General features: G+C 45.5%; 1 protein-coding gene across 4 annotated transcripts in view; it reads right to left on the reverse strand.

The window, feature by feature from the left end:
* The window catches only part of LOC135070944 (tRNA (32-2'-O)-methyltransferase regulator THADA-like), a 181482-nt gene that overhangs the window by 127285 nt on the left and 32713 nt on the right, over positions 1-21484 (reverse strand). For 3 of the 4 annotated variants that reach the window (XM_063964802.1, XM_063964800.1, XM_063964803.1), the window contains exons 3-7: positions 19833-19919; positions 19379-19406; positions 19065-19213; positions 17007-17129; positions 14432-14552 (exon numbers count right to left, since the gene is read on the reverse strand). In XM_063964802.1, the coding sequence (XP_063820872.1) occupies positions 14432-14552; positions 17007-17129; positions 19065-19213; positions 19379-19406; positions 19833-19919 (508 nt within the window). The remainder of the gene's footprint in view (positions 1-14431; positions 14553-17006; positions 17130-19064; positions 19214-19378; positions 19407-19832; positions 19920-21484) is intronic. The other variant, XM_063964801.1, reaches the window with a different exon arrangement.

A 21484-nucleotide genomic window follows, 5' to 3' on the forward strand; every position in this document is an offset into this window, starting at 1 on the left:
TGCCTTATGGAGAAAATGTCATTCCACTTGACAGCGGCTGGGAAATATATTCCTAACTGTCGGTTAATCTGCCTAATACATTCCTGATTGTGTTCCTCCATACAAGGTACCTCCGTGTCTAATTTACAATCAGCAATGAATTTTGCAGGGTCAACACTGGAGGGCAAACATGCCCTCAGCACTGTCCGCCACTCTTGGTTGGTGGGTCCTGTGGCGTTTCCTAGTTCTTTAATAAACCTTTGACATTTGGCTAGATTTTTCCTAGGATCAGGAAATTCAGACATAATTGATCTCAATTCGGTCCGGGACCAGAGACAGTGCATTGCACTGTCCTTGACGGGAATGATTCCCTGATCGTCAGCCTTCCCATTGGGGACTGAGATCACCCTGGCCAGATCGAACTCAGTTACATCATCTTGTGTTGGTCTTATAATATGGGGTACATTTGTTTGTGCGTGATATAAAACATTGTACGTACCTGTGGACACGACCTCACCTGACCCTTCGTTAGGGGGTTTGATTATTGCCTTTACCAATTTGGTCGCGTCCACCTGGATGGCTTTTGTGATGGTTGCTGGAAGAGGTGCTGACATCGTTCTGGGCTCACTTTCTTGTTTGTATTCCTGAGGGAAGTTTGACATGGGGTGCAACTTGCATAGGTTAATAGTTGTACATTCAACAGTATTACAATAATCATTGTTACATTTATTACACTTATTCTTATAATCTTTATTACAGTTGCTAAGAGCGTTTTTATTGTTCCACCTTGTGCTTTTCTCTGCAACCACAATCCTCCCTGCTGCCATATCTCTCCCCTCAAGATAAGAGTCAGAAAAGTCAATTGAATCTCTTTGTAATTCACCTTCCTGTTGCCATAACTGCAAATAATCATAATGTTTACTTCGTCTCTTTGTTGGTTCAATGAGACATATCCTCCTCCTTAAATTTTGTAACACTTTTGGGCTGAAGCTACCTATTCTTGGGAACTTCTCCCCATCATGTACAGTCATTCTCTCCCATTCATCACATAAAACTTCAGCGTGATTTCCATATTTCTCACACATTGCCGACCCGACTGGCCGGTTCCCTAAATCAACCCGAACCGAGGTTGATCGCCCCCTACCTGAACAACTGGCCCCCATAATCTGCAGGTGTTGCTTACTACTCCTTTGATCTTTATATCAAGGTTTTCAGCGAACCCTTACAAACAAACCAAGATGTCCTGGGCAGGCTGGCGGTGGCGGTTTACCAAGTACCCCACTCACTTCTCGCCCACGTTGGCCAGTACTGCAATCACTGTAACCAGAGCTGCTGTACCCAACTCAGGGCCCCTGTGAACCTGTGTTTACTGGAACATATGAGGGTTACCCGCAGGACACTTACTCTTTCCAGTAAAGGTGGGGTTGTTAGATAGTTCCTGAGTGACCAGCGAACTTCCCTTTAAAAATAAAAAATTACACAAATCACGTCAGAATGTACAAATAGCGTTTGTGACCACTTTACTCTAATGGTATTAGGTCAGATTACTAACTACTGCACACAATTACGTGCGGTCCAATCGTTCAGTACATAAGCACTACTTGTCATGTACTGAGAGATTAATGGAATCGATGTTTCCGGCCGCGATTCCTTCAGCAAGAGCTTGTATGGCCTATATGGGTTCTGCACCAACACCCCAGGCGTTGTGCCTCTTGTACCTTTATAGCGGACCTCTTTGTCTATTTTACCTGTTACCTTATGACCTCCTGGTCTGTTATGTTAATGACCTCCTGGTCTGTTACCTTATGACCTCCTGGTCTGTTACCTTATGACCTCCTGGTCTGTTACCTTATGGTCCGCTATACTCTAATGCTCAAATATTTATTTAACCAGGGATGCCTCCCTAGCCACCGTATATGTCACTTACACGTGTGTCCCTTGACGAGTACCCGACTTTCCTTTTGGTTCAACCTCTAAGTTATATAAACTTATGTGATAAAAAACACACTCACTCAACACATGTACACTTTGTTTCTATATCTATTTCTGCGCAGAAATTTTTCTTCAGCCCAGCAGTGTTACCAATTTGGAGCAGGATCTGTTAAACTAAATTTCAGATTTTTCCAAAAATAGATTTGCGTTATTTACCGCTGTGCGTTACTTACCGCTGTGCGTTACTTATCGCCTTTGCGCTAATTATCGCTTTGCGCTAATTCAACTTTTCGTGACTTGAGCTACGTGGGCGTAACCGGACGCTACGTTGCGTAACGTACGCTGCGTGCGTCTGCCTTTGGATTGCGTACGCAAGTCCTTTGTTAGGGACACGTGTACGCAAAACAAAGATCCACCGTAACACAATTTCTATTTTTATCAATGTAGATGATCCCTGATCATCTACCGCACACCACACTGACTGCCTTGTCTCCCAGACAAGCCGTGTGTTGGTCTATATTTTAACTATTACCTCTACTATGAAATAACAGCAAATCTCTTTTAGCACTTTCTATCAACTATAAAAATTGGCAAACAGGAATAGTGATATACGAAATTGAAAAAGAAATGCAGATATATATGTATGCGTGCGTGTATACGCAAGACAGAAGAGAAATAAAACAGTTTTAAAAGACACAAGCGTTTTGTTCTTACTTCCGGTTCCCGGATTCCTTCAGCACTCTTTATCTAAGCGAAGCAGACGCTTATCCCGTCAGCACTGCGAGACAACCTCCCACCCTTTGCTGGGGGATAATGTCTGCTGATCTACCTAGTGCAGATATGAGAAGGACAGGACGAGTCCCCAATTGACAATGCTAAATTCCTTTTGTCGTATAAACAACCCTTTATGAAGTCTAAGAACACTGTACGCTGTTTACTTAAGAAGTACCGTACGGGTACGCTGGTTGCGTAACGATCGCTCCGCCGTAGGCGAGACGCTCAAGCGTCACGTTCGCTCACGGCCCAGCGATCACAGGACAGCACGTTATTGGTTATGACTAGAGTAATGATTCGCTATGGCGTAGCGGACGCTCGAGACCACGAGGAGATCACCAGCGGCGCAGACGCTCACAACGCTATACCTTTATGTCTAAACCTTATACCAATGAAATGCACAGAATACCTTAATGTGAGTACAGGGTGTAAGTGCAACCTTGTGTAACCTGACTAACTACAAAGCTGCTTGAGCGTCACCGACGCTCAAGTGAACACTTAACACTATAGAAAATACACAGATACTGGTTTAGGGTCCAAAGCCTATTAACTGTATTATATCTAATATACTTGTAAAAGGGGATAACAGTACAAATGATACACTACAATATAACAGAGACTTCCTAACCAAAATACAATACTATCTAATACAATACAATACAATACTAGTCTAGGGGAGATGTGAGAGAAAAGAGAAAGGAGAGAGAGAGAGAGAAATGGAGAGAGATGAGAGAAATTGGCTCACAGTAAGACAATGATTACGGAGAGAAACTTACGCACAAGGGTAAACGATCGCATGCGCCTGGACATCCAGCACCCGATTTTCAGCAATGAGAACCGTTGAAGAGTGAGCGCTGGATGTGGTCGGCCTGCCTATTTATGCTCCACACACAATGCAATCTCATAGTCCCTACAATCCCATTGTCCATTGGACGTCGGAATTCGGCCCTGTATCATAACAAAAGGTCATAGGTTGATTCATACAGGTGGGCTGTGACGATTTCAAACAGCTCAGGTGGGTGGGGAACTAGGTTTCCCGCCGCATACCTGAGTATGAGTAAATAGTAGAAATGGACATAAACTTCTTATGTCCATTACTATCCGCACGAGCGATTAATACGCTCCAAACCAACACCGGAATATTGCTATTTAAATACTCTTCCGATGGGTACCAAACACTACTGCATGACTCCTGTTAGACCCTTCCTACGATACAAAGAGGGATTCCTCAGCTCAGGGACATTCTATGTTAACCAAACTTTCAGAATCTATCAAAGGGACCATGATCTACAAACCACATTATTACTGAAAATATGTAACGAATGAGTCGCACGCTACGATTACATAAACTCTACCGTAAATACGCATACCGTGCGCCCGCGGGTGCACGCTATTGCGGGTATGCGCCTTCACGGGAGAGCGTACGCATGCGCAGCGCGGACCAGTGTGCGGTGCAAATATGGCAGTGTGTATGGGGATATTTTTCTGACTTTGACACCAACATCGGAACTTCTAGCATCACCATAAGATACCACTTCTTGCACCCAGGCATCTGTGGTGGACTGCTGCCAGTTCTGTGCAAATAAAAGAAGCCGACCTCCCATCCTGGGATACCCCAGGTGGAGCCCCGTGCCATCAGGCTGATGGCTTATCTTCTGGTTTGGAAGCAGGCCCTCTGGTAGCCCAATGCTTTTTAGTCTTTCCAGACCTATCTGATTGGGACTGTTTGCCGTAACCCTGTCCTTTCGCTTTTCCTTGGGTCTGAAAGGACCGAAAAGCTGGAAACTTAGGTTTAGACTTCAATTTGTTAGAGTCTGCTTCAGATTCCAGAATACAGTTTTAATTCTTTACCAAAAAGAATATCTCCAGTAAAAGGCAAAGACTCTAGTACCCTTTTTGAGAAGCTACTGTACCCATATCCAAGGCAGCTTCTTATAAAAATAGCTGCCTGTTTAATATGTGCAATATGGTATTTTTTTTCTCTAGTAGCCAATAAAAGATCATCTTCCAATGCATCAGCCCAGGCCGCCACCTTTTACCATCCATGCTGTGGCCATGGCTGGCCACCCGACTGCCCCTGACAGGGAAAACAGGATTTTGGTACTTACCAGTAAATCCATTTCTCTGATTCCATAGGGGACACTGGGGGATATTTATGGTGGGGTATAGATGGTGGACCAGTGGGAGCCTGGCACTTTAAATTGTTTAGAATAGTGACTGGCTCCTTCCCTCTATGCCCCCCCTATAGAGTCTAGACCAGTTTGAAAACTGAGCCCGAGAGGAGACGGCTCGACAGACTCGAACAGAGGAGGTGGTGAGTTACAGAAACAGGAAAACAAGGACAACCCAAACAACAACAATCACAACAGTAATTGTCACCAGTCAACTGAACTGGAGAGAAATCTCCAACAATCTCCTAATCTGGAGAAAAGAACAAACACAAGAAATACAAGAAAAACGCCCAGCGCTGGGAGGGAGTCCATTGTTCCCTGTGGAATCGGAGAAATGGATTTACCGGTAAGTAGCAAAATCTAATTTTCTTCATCCACTAGGGGACACTGGAGGATCTTTACGGTGGGGACGTCCCAGAGCTCCCAACACGGACAGGAAAACGATGAGAGTTCTGAAGCACCGCTCGGCCAAACCGAGAAGCCAAAGCTGCAAAGGTATCAAATTTGTAGAACTTTATAAATGTATGTTTCCCAGACCAAGTTGCTGCTCTGCACAACTGTGTCAGAGAAACTCCTCTAGCAGCAGCCCAGGAAGAGCCAACAGATCTAGTGGAGTAGGCTGAAACCGAACTCGGTGGTGAAAGAGAGGCTGCGAGATAAGCCTGCCTAATGGTAAATTTGATCCAACGAGCCCAACCAGGCCTGACAGCATCTTAGAGAATGAAAAGATTATCCGTTTTGCGCAAATCAGCTGATTGCTCTACGTAAACACATAGGGCCCGAACTACATCCAGGGATCTCGTAGAAGGAGAATCGTCTGATAGCACTGGGACTACAATAGGTTGATTGATGTGAAATGCTGAAACAACCTTAGGTAGTAAAGACCTATGAGTGCGGAGTTCTGCTCTGTCCTCATGAAATATTAAATATGGAGGACGGCGCGACAGAGCTCCTAATTTGGAAACCCGCCGCGCCGAAGTCAGAGCTAGAAGTAAAACTACCTTCATCGGAAGAAATTTCAACTCCACCGATTCCAGTGGTTCAAATAAAGATGATTGTAAAAAGGTTAGCACCGTATTCAGATCCCAAGGAGCTGTAGGAGGGATAAATGGAGGTTTAAGGTGAATAACCCCCTGAAGGAAGGTCTGTACTTCCAGGAGTAAGGCCAATTTTTTTCTGGAAAAAAATAGAAAGGGCGGAGATTTGAACCTTGAGAGAACCAATACTTAATCCAGCTGAGAAAACAGCCTGGAGGAAAAGTAGAAGAGTAGGTAATGCAAAAGAAGTAGCAGAACACGGACACTGCTCACACCAAGAGATGTAGGCTTTCCATATGCGTAATAGTGCTTTAAAGTGACCTCCTTTCTAGCACTCAGCATCGTAGGGATAACTAGTGATGGAATTCCTTTTTGCTTTAGGATTTCCCTTTCAACAGCCACGCCGTCAAACATAGCCGCTGTAAGTTTGGATAAATGAAAGGTCCCTGCATTAGCAGATCCTGTCGTAGAGGTAGAAGCCACGGGTGGTCTATGAGTAAGTAATGTAGGTCGCTGTACCACATTCTTTGAGGCCAGTCTGGCGCTATGAGGAAGACCCGGACCCTTTCTCATTTGATCCGCTTGAGTAGATGCGGTAACAGAGGAAACATACACAAACTGGAAATTCCAAGGAACTGTCAGTGCATCCACCGTCTCGCCATGAGAGCAATACAGAGGAAGTTTGTGGTTCCGTCTGGACGCTATGAGATCTATCTGCGGAAATCCCCATCGATTTACCAGGTGCTGAAAAACTTGAGGATGCAATTCCCATTCGCCCAGATGCATATCCTGACGACTTAAGTAATCGGCCTCCGAGTTTTCCACTCCTGGTATGAACACTGCCGATATTGCCACTGCATACCTTTCTGTCCATAACAGTATCTTGGTTACTTCCTTCATGGCTGCCCTTCTGTGGGTTCCACCCTCACGATTTATGTATGCCACTGCAGTGGCGTTGTCTGAATGCACACATATTGCACGCCCCTGTAGGAGATGAAACCCCAATAGAAGAGCATTGTAGACAGCTCGAAGTTCCAGAATATTGATAGGAAGAGTCCGTTCTTGTGGAGTCCAAATGCTCGCCATCCGCGGAGACTGGCATCAGTTGTGAGGAGCACCCAATCTGCGACAATAAAGGTTCTCCCCTTGGACAGATTTGTCGTGTTCAGCCACCAAAGCAATGACAGAGATGTGTCCTAGGTCGTAGCTGAACTATCTGATGCATGAAAAGATGCGAACCAGACCACTGAGAAAGGACATCTAGTTGAAAAGGCCGGGAGTGGAATTTGCCGTATTGTACTGCCTTGAAGGCCCCTACCATCTTTCCTAGTAGTTGAATGCACAGATGAACGGATACTCTGCGATGCTGAAGGACCAGACGAACCATTTCCTGAATGGACTGAATCTTGTCTGGAGGAAGGAAAATCCTCTGCCGCACACAGTGGCGGATTTAGCGGGGGGCGATTAGGGCGAACGCCCCCCCTAGATATACCGCCACCGGGATGGAGGCCGGGTCCCGCCGCGGTATTGGGAACTGGTGGAGAGCGGTGCAGCGCGGCGGGGGACGAGGAGAGAGAGAGCGTCCTCACGCGCGTACAGCAGCTTCTGTTCTGACCACGCCCCCTCCTCCCTGTACGCGCGTTAGGACGCTCTCTCTCTCCTCGTCCCCCGCCGCGCTGCACCGCTCTCCACCAGTTCCCAATAACGCGGCGGGACCCGGCCTCTAGTGTGTGCCATCTATGAGTAGGTGTCTCGTGTGTGCGTGTGTGTCTGTGTGGTGGTGGTGGTGGTGGGGGGGGGGGGGGGGGTGTCCCCTGTGTCCCATTTCTCCCTGCATTATGTCCCTGCATTATTTTGCCTAATTCAGTGTGCTATATTGTGAATTTCGGCTCATTCTGCTTGCTATATTGTGAATTTTGGCTCATTCAGCGTTCTATAATGTGAATTTTGGCTCATTCTGCTTGCTATATTGTGAATTTTGGCTCATTCAGCGTTCTATAATGTGAATTTTGGCTCATTCTGCTTGCTATATTGTGAATTTTGGCTCATTCAGCGTTCTATAATGTGAATTTTGGCTCATTCTGCTTGCTATATTGTGAATTTTGGCTCATTCAGCGTTCTATAATGTGAATTTTGGCTCATTCTGCTTGCTATATTGTGAATTTTGGCTCATTCAGCGTTCTATAATGTGAATTTTGGCTCATTCTGCTTGCTATATTGTGAATTTTGGCGCATTCAGCGTTCTATAATGTGAATTTTGGCTCATTCTGCTTGCTATAATGTGAATTTCGGCTCATTCAGCGTGCTATAATGTGAATTTTGGCTCATTCTGCTTGCTATATTGTGAATTTTGGCTCATTCAGCGTTCTATAATGTGAATTTTGGCTCATTCTGCTTGCTATATTGTGAATTTTGGCTCATTCAGCGTTCTATAATGTGAATTTTGGCTCATTCTGCTTGCTATATTGTGAATTTTGGCTCATTCAGCGTGCTATAATGTGAATTTTGGCTCATTCTGCGTGCTATAATGTGAATTTTGGCTCATTCAGTGTGCTATAATGTGAATTTCGGCTCATTCAGCGTGCTATAATGTGAATTTTGGCTCATTCTGCTTGCTATAATGTGAATTTTGGCTCATTCAGTGTGCTACGATGTGAATTTCGGCTCATTCAGTGTGCTACAATGTGAATTTCAGCTCATTTAGTGTGCTACAATGTGAATTTCAGCTCATTCAGTGTGCTACGATGTGAATTTCGTCTCATTCAGTGTGCTATGATGTGAATTTCGGCTCATTCACTGTGCTATAATGTGAATTTCGGCTCATTCAGTGTGCTATAATGTGAATTACGGCTCATTCAGTGTGCTACAATGTGAATTTCGGCTCATTCAGTGTGCTATAATGTGAATGTCGGCTCATTCAGTGTGCTATAATGTGAATTTCGTCTTAATCTGTGTGCTGTTGAAACAGTATTTGTCGGCAGATAAGAACCACTTGGCCCATCTAGTCTGCCCCCTTTTTTTTTTTTTACATTATTTTTATCTCTAACCTTATGTGATCCTTATTTCTTTGTAAGAATATCCTTATGTCTATCCCATGCATATTTAAATTGCCCTAGTGTCTTAGCCTCTACCACCTCTGATGGAAGGAATGGCGATTCGCCAGTCTGTATCACCAGTGCGCAGGGTTCTCTCCACTAACTGGCAACATTTTATTAGTAATGGCAACAATAGGAAATTTTAGAAGCGAACGGGAAGGGTATTACTAAGTGGGAGGGGCTATGATTAGGGGGAGGAGTTATAATTCTTAAACCGCCCCCCTAAAAGTTAAGTCTAGATCTGCCACTGGCCGCACAGTGTCCATGATCATTCCTAGGAATTGAATCCGCTGTGTCGTTTGTAAGCAAGACTTTTGGACACTGATGATTCAGTTGTGTCGTACGAGAAAAGCTTGGGCTATTCTCATGTCGTTTACTAATTTTTCTTCTAACAGGGACTTTAGGAGTAGATCGTCCAAGTAGGGAACAACAGTCACCCTTTGAGATCGTAATTGTGCCATCACCACCGCCATTACCTTTGTAAAGACTCGAGGCGCTGAAGACAGACCAAAAGGCAAGGCCTGGAATTGAAAATGCAAATCTTTTACCGCAAACCTGATAAAACTCTGATGCGGAGGCCAAATTGGTATGTGGAGGTAAGCGTCCTTGATGTCTATTGACACAAGAAAATCTCCTGCTTCCAGACCGGTTATCACCGAGCGCAGGGACTCCATCTTGAATTTGAATACCCTCAGAAAGGAATTAAGATCCTTCAAATTCAGGATGGGCCTTGCAGAGCCGTCCGGCTTTTGTACTACGAATAAACTGGAAAAAAAATCCCGTTTCTGCTGGTGGAGAGGAGCTGGAACAATGACTCCTATCTCTAGAAGTCTTTTTATTGCCTGGAGAAGGGAATCTTTACGCTCCTGTGAAACTGGCAAACCTGTTGTAAAAAATCTCTGAGGAGGCTTGAACTGAAAATCTAGTCTGTAACCATGGACAATGATATCTCTTACCCGGGCATCTGTGCAGGTTTCCAACCAAACTTGTTTGAAATTCAGTAAACGAGCTCCCACCCTGGGATCCCCCCAGGAGGGAGGGTAGCCCGTCATGCTGTGGGCTTAGCGGCAGGCTTAGGGTCCTGTGGTAAGGCAGCTGTGGATGCCGCATAACCTCGGCCTCTGTTACCTCTAAAAGAGGTGTTTCCTCCTCTGCCACATCCCCTGAACTTTGATGGGACACGAAAGGACGGACCAGAATAAGTCTTCCTGGGAGTAGGAGCTGCAGAGGGAAGATAGGTTGACTTACCACCAGTGGCTTTGGAGATCAGGGTATCCAGTTCTTGACCAAACAGAAATTCGCCATTAAACAGTATTGCCTCTACCGCCTTCTTGGATTCAGCATCTACCTGCTATTGCCGAAGCCACAGCGCCTGGCGTGCCGAAACAGATAATGCAGATATCTTGGATCCAATGGTTCCGGCATCCTTGGATGCTTCCACCTAAATAAACAACAGATTCTCTGATATGTTCTGCCAGTGTAATCAATTGATCTGTAGAGAGACCCGCTTGTAACCCTGTCACCAATTGATCTGCCCAGGCCTCTATAACCTTATTAAGCCAAAGACCCACCATGGTAGGTTCGAAGAAATATCCCTGCTGCTGTGTATATGGACTTTAATGTATTTTCAACCTACGATCCACCTACTCCTTTAACGAGGTAACACTGGCATCCGGTAGGATAGTCTTTTTTAATAATCTAGATAAAGATGGGTCTACCAGCGGGGGATTTTCCCACTTTGTTCTACTGTCCTCTGGAAAAGGATAAGTAAGCAAAAGCCTGCGCATTACCTGAAATTTCTTATCAGGGTACTTCCAGGCTAACACAAAATGGTTATCTATTTCTGCAGAGAAAAGAAAAGAAATAGCACTCCGCTGGTTTTTTGTAAAAAAACAAGGCTGCGGCGGAGTTGGATCAGAATCCGAAATCTGTAAAACCTGGCGCACTGCTCGTATGAGAGCGTCTAACCCTTCAGACTCAATTTCTGTGTTGTCCTGAATTAATTCAGTGTCTGAGGGTAGTTCCACCTCTCCCTCCTCTAAAGGAGGTAAATCTTCAGTGTCTGAATCATCAGACTGTAATACCACTGGTAATTGTCTCTTTTTTGAGACCGTCTGCGTAGAAAAGGAAGTGGGGGATGTAGAGGTCCCCAAAGTTCTTCTTAACCCCTCTACTGATTTGGCTAAACTTTATGCCCAATCTGGTTCGGGTAGTGAAACCTGGGACCTGGATGCTTCTCTATACTTACGAGAAACATACAGTTCCGCAGAAAGATCAGGCTTGACCCCAGTCAGCTGAGCTATCCAAGTAGGAGTGTATAGTGTATAGTGGCAGGACTTTCCACTGGGTTCGCTGACTCACATGTATCACAGTACAGGGAACCCTCAATCTGTTGTGTGAATTTGGCTGAGCACTTTTTACAGGCATATAGCTTCTGTGAAGCCTTTCAAGAAGTGCACCTTCCTGTCACCTTGTCAAAGTCAGCCCACACACAAAAACTGAAAAAATCCTTAGAGAAGGGGGAGCATACAGGTGTGGGCCAGTCACAGCCGCCCTAAGACAATAGCCACAGAACACTAACTACAACAGGCGTCTCTGTAGGTATATAATTAAATTTACATTCCTTCTCTATCTCCCCCATAACTCACGCTACTAGTGGTCCTTCCTGAGTGTGAGTGAGAAGATTGCCACTGCCTTGTGGACAGGACGCCAGCCCCGCTGCCAGAATAACGCTGTAAGCAGAACGCGTAATGGCGCTGCAGCGCCGGGAAGGAGAAGCTGCCCGTAGCGTAGCTTTGCCCCCCACCCCTGTTTCAAAGGGACAATTCAAGCTGCTCAGTGTAGCCTTACAGTGCAGTGGCGGGCGCTGTAGTTTCACCGCATCCAGCGCCGTACCAGCACTGGGGAGAGTGCCCTCTCGGAAGTGCTTCTCCCGGAGACTCTGTTAGTCAGAGCTCCGGGCTATACTCACCCCTTGCCAAGCTGAAACGGCTGGGCACAGGCTGTGGGTACCTTACAGGACGCTGCATGCAGCTCCTAAGGAATTACCTCCAGGACTGATGTCCTTGTAGCCGGGATCTCTGGCTGCAGACTAAAGCAAGCTGTGCCAGAGTCCCACCATCAGCTCCCGCGGTGCAGACAGACACGGACAGTAGGCTTCCTGTCTGTCCTCAGTTCTTAAAGCAGACAAAATAGAAAAAATCTCTGGAGAAGCCCAGAGAGAGGACCGGCTCCCTCGGGCACATTTTTCAAACGGGTCTGTAGGGGGGAATATAGGGGAGGAGCCAGTCATTATTCTAAACAATTTAAAGTGCCAGGCTCCCACTAGTCCACCATCTATACCTCACCGTAAAGATCATCCAGTGTTCCCTAGAGGATGAAGGAGAAAAACAGTTTTAAGAAAACCATCTATTTTCCTTATCGTTACATCATTTACAGATGTTGAATGCAGAGGTAATGTAGATTTACGCACTAGTCGAATCCCACGCATAACTACTTTGGGAGCAACCTCCCTATTCAAACAATCCCCAGCCTGAAAAGGATACTTCTTACTGGATGTGACCCAAGCCTCTGGCCTGATTTCCGTCAGCTGCTCTGATTCCTGGAAATTCAGTCCTGACTGTTTCTGGACGTATAAACACAGGTGCCTTGATTTTATCAAAGGCTCTCTGTCTCCTAGAATGGCTTTCACAGCATTAACTAGCTCAGATATATCTACCAAGCTGGGCCCTTCGTCATCATCTCTGTATGCAGGCCCAGAATGTGAGGAATCATCTCCGAAGTGTCCCCTTCCGATACATGTGTAGACTGTGAAGATGTTACATGTTTGTGTGATTTAATTACCTTAGGCCTTTCAGCCTGTTTTTGTTGAAAGGCTGCAGCTTCCTGAACTGGATCTGTCATAATCCAGGGGGAATGTTGCATGTAAGGGTTAATAGGGAAACCTATACCTGGTACTGGAGCTGGCACTATTTGCTCAGCTATATTAGATAATGTTTGTGCAAATGATGCCCATGAAGGTTCTGCTTTGCATGACAACCATGATATCAATGTAGGTACAGCTGTGTAGAGTGTATCCTTCTCACCCTTGCCTCTCTTTGACATGATAAACAAATCACACACCTGACTGGTGTTAACTACACAATTTGTGACTGAAATCACTAATGCTTGCTAAAGTGATATACAATCCGACCCCTCCCTGCTTTGTACCAGCATTGAGGATCAGATATATGAGAAAGCTTAACTGACAGAAACACAGTTTAAGTCAGCAGCCACACTAGCAATCAGTTACATTGTTATACATTAGTATACATTGGCAATATGAACACATATTCAACTACAGATACATTTCAGGTATGTAGGAAAAACATATTGCTGCATTACCTTGTATAGGACTTTTAACGTATTCAGTCACACAAGTGAAAGAAACAGCAGTAAACGTTTACAAGGCTCATATGGTACGTAGAGACTCGGTGCTATATCACCTGCCTCAGGAGAGCTGGATACAGGGAGACTTAACCCTGCTTCCAGGATTGATCAATATGCTAGCAAACGCTGAGTGGATCCAGACGCTAATAGTGAACACAGACGCCCAAGTGAACACAGAAGCACCAGTGACAAAGCCGCCTAAGCTGCGTCTGGTTTAGTTAGTATCTAGCGTCTCAGACCGAAGCGGGAAATCAGTTCATGCGGGGGGAGACTCGGAGGAAACTGGTCATGAACCGGGAGGAGGGGTGACCAGCGGAGCGTCTTACTCCCCACTGCTGACATCAACCCCAGGGATCGCGGCCTCATACTAACTCTTGGGGCCTATGATCCCTGAGGCCTAGCGCTGGTGCACCCAAGATGGCAGCCGCGTCAGCAACTGTTCGGTAGTCTCCATCCCGAAAACAGTGCGGCTGTGTCTCACGTCTCCCCCTCTAAGCGGAACCAACGCCTTGCCTTCTCCCCGTGCTCCGGCCACAGCCTAGTAACGTCTGCTGGACTTGCTAGTACATCCTACACAGACCCCCGCCGAAACAGCACTGTACAAGTGGGTAAGCGTCGTCGCAACCCGGCGAGGAGTTGTTGGAGCGACTCTTCCTAAGGTACGTATAAGATGCTTTTTAGAAAGATCGCTCAAAAAGAATAAGACTATAAAAATAAAATAATAAAAAGGCTTATGGCTGCTAAAAACCAGCAGCCCATTGACCATGGTCCGGCTCCTGCAGCACCAAACAAAAAACTGAATTGCCTGAGCCAAGAGGCGGGGATATAGGAGACTGGCCCGTTGCATTATGGGAGGCCGAAAGCTTTGATCAATTGGTGCCATTCCGCTGACGCTACCTTATATCCAAATGTTATCTTGTGGATAATCTGTGGACCCTGCAGGAGAAATCAAACACTACATCATGCTGTATTATTATGTACAATTTGCATATTATTATTATTGCAACTTGCTCACCATTGTTAAACTGTTGTACAAGGCTCACGGCTGCTTGAGTTGCAGACTCTTCTATCGGTCCTGTGTTTACCAGGGATGCCACAGCTGTTCCCGCTAACAACCTGACATCTCGACTTACGTTCTACAAGAGTCAATGATAACCTCAGTAAGGCAAAACATAGCAGCTCTGCTCTTATTATATCTGTGAGTGACATATTAGTCTATATACCAATTCAGTTGATTTTGCTCATTTTGTTTTATTTATTTTTTTGTAAATATGCGTTATAATACTGAATTCTAATTTATAAACCATAGAAAAAAATTTTATGATTTTACTGCATATGATAACAGAACTGTACATTTATTTAATAAATAGCATTGTCAATATTAAAAAAATGGTCATATCTGCTTACCCTTGAAATGGACAATAACAATTACTATAATATATCAATACTATAAAATGCTTAGATTGCATTTCAGTTTCCTCCAAAAAACCCTGAAGCAGAATAGCTGAAAGCCTCCAATAATAAATAAAGTATATATTATCTTGTATGCTGCACAATAAACAGGTTTTTCGGGGAACTATTCATCTGTTAAAACATTCATCAACTGAGTAATATATTCACTAATTCTGAATATAACATGATGTGCAATTCTTTTGTTGGTTGATAAATGTTCTTTTCTGTACACTGTGTTACAATTAAATATTTTTAAGTTTGCTACATACAACATCTGTTAATGTTATATCAAAGTGAACATAGGGGGTGATTCAGACCTGATCGTAAATGTGCTAAATTTAGCACATCTACGATCAGCTTCCCTGACATGCGGGGGGACGCCCAGCACAGACCTAGTCCGCCCCGCATGTCAGACCCTGCCCCGTCGCACAAGTACAAAAGCATCGCACAGCGGTGATGCTTTTGTACTGGTAGAGTAGCTCCCCATCAGCACAGCTCCTGTGCGCTGGCAGGGAGCTACTCGTCGCTGCTCAGGTCGCAGCGGTTGCGTGTGACGTCACATAGTCGCCACGGCCTGCCCCTCCCAACGTTCCGGACATACACAGCAGCGATCAGGTCTGAATTAGCCTCATGGACAACTACTAACTTAGCAGCAGATGACTCATACCCCTTTTCCACTAGCTAAATTTACCTGTGTTTTTGCACGGGGGTCGCGCATCAACACAGGTTTTTAGTAAATGGAAATGGCTCAACACGGGTTGAGTGACCCTGGAATCCTACCCGGGTAGCTACCTGGGTTGAACACGGTAACACGGTAATGTCACAGGTATTGTGCAGTGGAAACGGTCATTACCCGTGTTTCAAAACCGAGTAACGAGTGACATCAATAGGCTTTTACAGAGCTTACCCGGGTTAAATGGAATCAGATCTGACCCGGGAATAACCCGTGTCGAAGTGCTGTGGAAACGGCGGGGCCGAAATGGGTTGTAGCCGGGTTGAACATCCCGGATCGGACCCAGTACTCAGGTAGAAAAGGGGTATAAATGGAGATGACAGTTGTGAGGATCCACTGACAAGGCGTTTGGCCAATGTATTATTATTATTATTTTTTATTACCAGTTATTTATACAAAGCACATAAATTCCGCAGCACTTTACAGAGAATATGTGGCCATTCACATCAGTCCCTGCCCCAGTGGAGTTTACAATCTATGGGGCTGATTCAGTTTGGATCGCGGTGTGCGCTCCAACTGCAAAAAAATTAGAAAAAGATGTAGGTGCATGCGCAGCGCCCGTCCTGCGCATGCGTCCTCATTTTCTGCGGAGGCACAGAAAATGCATTTGTCTCCGCCTGTAAATCAGGCAGAGGCGGCCGCGTGGCGGGCAACGCTCAGTTTCCACGAAGGAGACGGAGCGTTGTGCGGAGCGAACGGAGGCATGATCGCGGTGGCTGCGTGACGTCACACGTAGCCGCCGCGATCGGGAACATGGCGGCGGGCTCCTGCGAGTGCAGCTAAATTGCGCAGGCAGGAGACAACCCTAATTTTTACTAACAAGCGGAAATTGCGATGCGTTCGCAATTTCTGCTTGTTGAAGGGGGGGGGGGTGTGGCGGTCACTATGCTGGGCTTCCTTGCACTGCGATGGGCACCCCCCAGCATGCTAACAAAAGGATTAGGCCCTATATCCCTTACCACATGTACATGCACACACATTCACGCTAGGGTTAAATTTGTCTGAAGCCAATTAACCTACCAGTATATTTTTGGATTGTGGGAGGAAGCCAGAGTACCCGGAGGAAACCCACACAAGCACGGGAAGAATATACAAACTCCACTCAGTTATGGCGATGGGCCCGTATTCAATAGCTGTCGGAAGCTGCCATCTTGTCGGAAAGACTTATTCAATATGGACCTATTCAATATGGGCAGTTTTTTCCGACACCTCCGTCGGATTTGGCCGTACATTGAATAGTCCTTGTCGGATCCATTCCGACAAATGCATGTCGGAATGAATCCGACACTTATTGAATATACCCCATAGTGGGAATTGAACCCATGACCTCAGTGCTGTGAGTCAGTAATGCTAACCATTACACCATCTGTGCTGCTCAATAAAGCTCATTCATAATATGTATTACCTGGTCTCCAATTATATGCAGGAGTGATCCTAGAATAGTTTCCAAGGGGTTTGGAGTGCAAGCAGAATCCCACACCAATGAGCTAATCTTCTCGGCCAGCTCTCTAAATAGCAAAAGGCACAACTAGAAAAGACAAACAAAATGTATAAACATATATTACCTTCTTCACAAACAAGCAAAATGGCCAAGTGATGCAAAAAAATCAATTTAGACAGGCAGATGTATATTGTACAACTTTTGTACAATACATATTTAGGTTTACATATCCTCCATCTGATAAATCTCTGTTACTTCTAGTTATCTCCATAATTTATTTTGGGGGGTGTGGGGTGCATTTCAACTCTCAGTGAATGGGGTTGCAAAGTTAGGCTGCACAAACCAGAGATATGGCAGATTGCACATTGGGGATTGCAGATTGCACATTGGATTGCAAATAAATTTAGCACAGCTACGATCATCTTTCCTGACATGCGGGGGGACGCCCAGCACAGGGCTAGTCCGCCCCGCATGTCAGTGCCGGTTTCCCTCGCAGAAGTGCAAAGGCATCGCACAGCAGTGATGCCTTTGCACTTCAGGAGTAGCTCCCGACCAGCGCAGCTTTAGCGTGCTGGCCGGGCGCTACTCCTCGCTCCTTGGCCCGCAGCGGCTGCGTATGACGTCACGCAGCCGCTGCGGCCCGCCATCGTTCTGTCCGGCCACGCCTGCGTTGGCCGGTCTGCGCCTACGAAACGGCGGGCAAACGCCGTTTCGCCCCCTCCCGCCCATCGGTCGCCTCTGCCTGTCAATCAGGCAGAGGCGATCGCTGTCCTGCTACGGCCTTCGGCCGTCCCGCATGCACGGGCGCACTACGGCGCCAGCGCATGCGCAGCAAGGACCCGTTCGCACTGCTGCGTTATAACGCAGCGAGCGAACGGGTCGGAATGACCCCCCATTGTCCAGCAAACCACTAAGGGGTCTGTTTCCTGCTGTTTTCTGCTCCAGTTCCTTTACTTTTTGTGGAAAACAAAAGTCCTTCTTAGCCTATGGAGTGAACCATGATCAGAAGAAATGTTAGCTTTGCAGAAATGGAAGGTAGGTGCATTATCTTGGCCAAACTGACAAAGAGAACTAGGCCTCTATATTGCAAATCTTGGCCACTATATTGCAAATGTTGCTATAGATACTGGCCTCCTAATTAGTTATTTATGTTGTCAATTGTAATTGGTTCATTGCATAAAGGACTGGAGAGAGTAAAGGCCCATACATACTGGACGATTTTGAGCTTAAAGCAAATCACTTTTGGTGTGTTGAGATGCCTTCAGCTCAAAACCGCCCATTGTGTGTGCCCCAGCGATGAGCGCTTATGCGCGCTCCCGCTTCATCGCCGGCAGCCGCAGTTCATCTGTTGGTATTACCAGCAGATGTACGGTGGGGTGAACAGCTTTCCATAGCGTCCTACTATAGAAAGTCGCTCACCCCCGCTGACATCGCTGGGCAAAGGGGAAAATCGCTCAGTGTATATGCAGTGAGCGATTTTCAGCCCAGCGATGTCAGCAATCATCGCTGTAAATACACGCTGGGCAAAAACGCCGCCCAGTGTGTATGCACCTTTAGCTACCAGTACCATAAGGTTAAAGTTTATTCTATAGAGCAGGCCCTCTTTTGCCCTCCAGCTGTTGCTGAACTACACAAACCAGCATGCCCTGCTACAGTATTGCTATTTGGCCATTCTGAAACTGTTGCAGGGCATGCTGGGATGTGATGTTCAACAACAGCTGGAGTGCCGCAGGTTTCCCACCCCTGCTATAGAAATTCAATTACTGTAACAAAAGAGCCATTAAATTACAAATCATTCCTCCATTGAGCTAATATCCTTAGGAGCCATAAACAGTTCAGAATGTATATGTGCTCTTTGGAAGGAATGCTCCCCTACACTGCACAGAATCTATAAAATCTTAGTTAATCCCAATAAAAAAATATTTAAAATTGATATTCCTAAAGAAAAGCTTATCTGTACTGTAATGCCACAAAAGTGATTTATTATTTGGGTAACACATTTGTAATTCATATCCACCTTACCTTGACAGCGATGTGGCAGTATTCAGAGCTTGGACTCATTTGGTTCTGCAGCACTGAACACAGAGTCAGAGACATTTTTGAAAGCAAGGCATGAAGGTGATTTTTAAAATATGTCTGCCCAGCAGGACTTCCTTCCACATACATACAAACTGGAGAAAATAAACCATAAAGAGTGCAATTAGTAACATGCATAGCAACACTTTTCCATAGAAAAGTAGAAGAAACATAATTTATTGATTGAAATGGAGAGGAGAATATGACATACATGACACTAATAACACAATACGTATATTTAGAAGGGGTGTTACGAGTACCTGTCTGCATGTCTCTAAGCTTTAACACCTGTGACAAAAGAAGATAACATGGGTTTATATAGGTGTGCGTATATAATGTCTTAAATTTACATAAATGGTACATTTATCTGTAACTAGAATACAAACAAAGTGCAACCCCAATAATCTACAAATGTGCTAGTCATAGAGCCTCCTATCGGGTCACATGTAGTCAAAACAAGAAAATGAAAAAACTACACATAGGTCTTCATGTCACTATTCATTCGGTAAGCAGGTCAAACCCTTAAATGTAATGTGTATCTGTACTTTCCTGAATCAAATACATTACTAGGGGAATTATTATTAACACAAAGACAATTGCTGTAACTTCTTACAGCAGAAACATCATATAACACGCATGCTGTACCAGTTTCAGATTTGTACTTAAAAGAACAAAGTTTCACGCAGCTTACAAATACTTCCACTTTGTTCTCACCTCTTCACTCTGCAAGAGCGACGTCAGAAATGATTCTCTGTGTTTCGACACCAGACATGGTCTAACCTGTGAGATCTTTGATAATACCTGAAGAAAATAGAGATATGTGTCCTATGTCAGAAATCTAGGCAACACCATGGGGGTTCTAACCGTGGAAATGATGTGATTATTCCTGGAATGGAACCCATCATAAAAACTGAAAGAGTTTCTTATTGGGAATCTTAAAACTAGGAGACTGACTTACAGTAACTATGGATATTATACTGCTCATAGGGAGGCCATGGACGTTAATAAAAACATTCTTTGTTAATTCTCCATAAAAATATCCAGACAGTATTTACAAAGTAAGGAGATTTTTGTCCTTGCCTGTTAAATAATTTTCTCTAAAACTATGGGTAACACTGGGATGTCCGTGTGGTATAGAGTGGAGCAGCGTAGCCTAGGCACCAAAGAGGTAATTCTTTTCTCCCAAGAGCACAGGCTCCCTCTGCTCTATACCCAGTGCACTGGGCACCTAAAGCAGGGCTCAACAAATCCCAGGAGCCAGGTTGCCATGGGCCCTAGAATTTGCTGCCTGGCTACCAGATTATGCCGGGAGGGAGGAAGCAGATCCTCTTCAGCCCCAGCGTAGGTTTGTGGGTGTGCCTCTATTGTGGCAGCCATTTCATTCACAGGAGTGCATGTGGTGAGTGTCCGTCCTGGCCTGCGTTGACTGTTGTGCCTGTCCGTCCCAACCTTCGCAGTCAGCTGTCTCCAAACTCTGGCTGCATAAAGCTCTCCGATAAGAGGGTCTATGATTGGCCGGGGATTGCAGCTTCGGAGGGGATATTAATGTGGCCACAGGGCGGGTTGGACTGTTTGCCCAGGAGGTGGCTGCGGAGGGCTGGTTTGCCTAGGGAGTAGGGGGAAGCTACACAGTAATGTGGTTGGGGGGATGTGGGTTCCAGTTATTATTATTATTTTTTTTGGGGGGGGGGTGAGGAGGTCTATCCCCGATACTTTCAGTCTAGCTCCTAGATTTTAGAAAAATGTGTCAAGTCCTGACCTAAATGCCAGTTTTGTTAACAAGCCCAAAGACAGAGAGATGAAGGAGAAGTGAAGGAGAGAGAAACCGACGCACTTGCATACAAGAAACAGCTAGGGGAGTAGCCAGAAGACAAGAAGTTCTGCAACTCAGGAGCATCAGGGTAGGCACCCAGTGTCCCCCATGGGAGAGAAAAGGATTTAACAGTAACTGCAAAAATCATCTTTTCACCTTTCAGCTATGGGAGACACTGGGATGACTGTGGGATGTCCTAAAGCTGTCCCCTCAAGGGAGGGAATGCTACTGTGCTGCACCAAACACCCTACGACCAAAACTAGCATCAGGTGAAGCAAATGTGGCAAACTGGTAGAATCTGATGAAAGCATGGGCAGAAGATCAGGTGGAAGCCTTGCAAAGCTGTTATACAGAAACACCATGTTGAACTGCCCAGGAAGCCTCATGAGAGAATAAGCATGTCTGATGGTAAAGCGTAGCCAGTGGGCCAAGGTCTCTGTGGCAGCTGGCCAGCCCACTTGTTGAAATAACAATAAGGAGTTTCTTCCTTGTGCATCAATGCTCCCCTAGGCTTCCAAATTTTCATGTAAAGTGCCCAGACCACGTTCAAAGA

This window comes from Pseudophryne corroboree, chromosome 1, assembly GCF_028390025.1.
Source record: "Pseudophryne corroboree isolate aPseCor3 chromosome 1, aPseCor3.hap2, whole genome shotgun sequence".
Classification (NCBI taxonomy): domain Eukaryota; kingdom Metazoa; phylum Chordata; class Amphibia; order Anura; family Myobatrachidae; genus Pseudophryne; species Pseudophryne corroboree.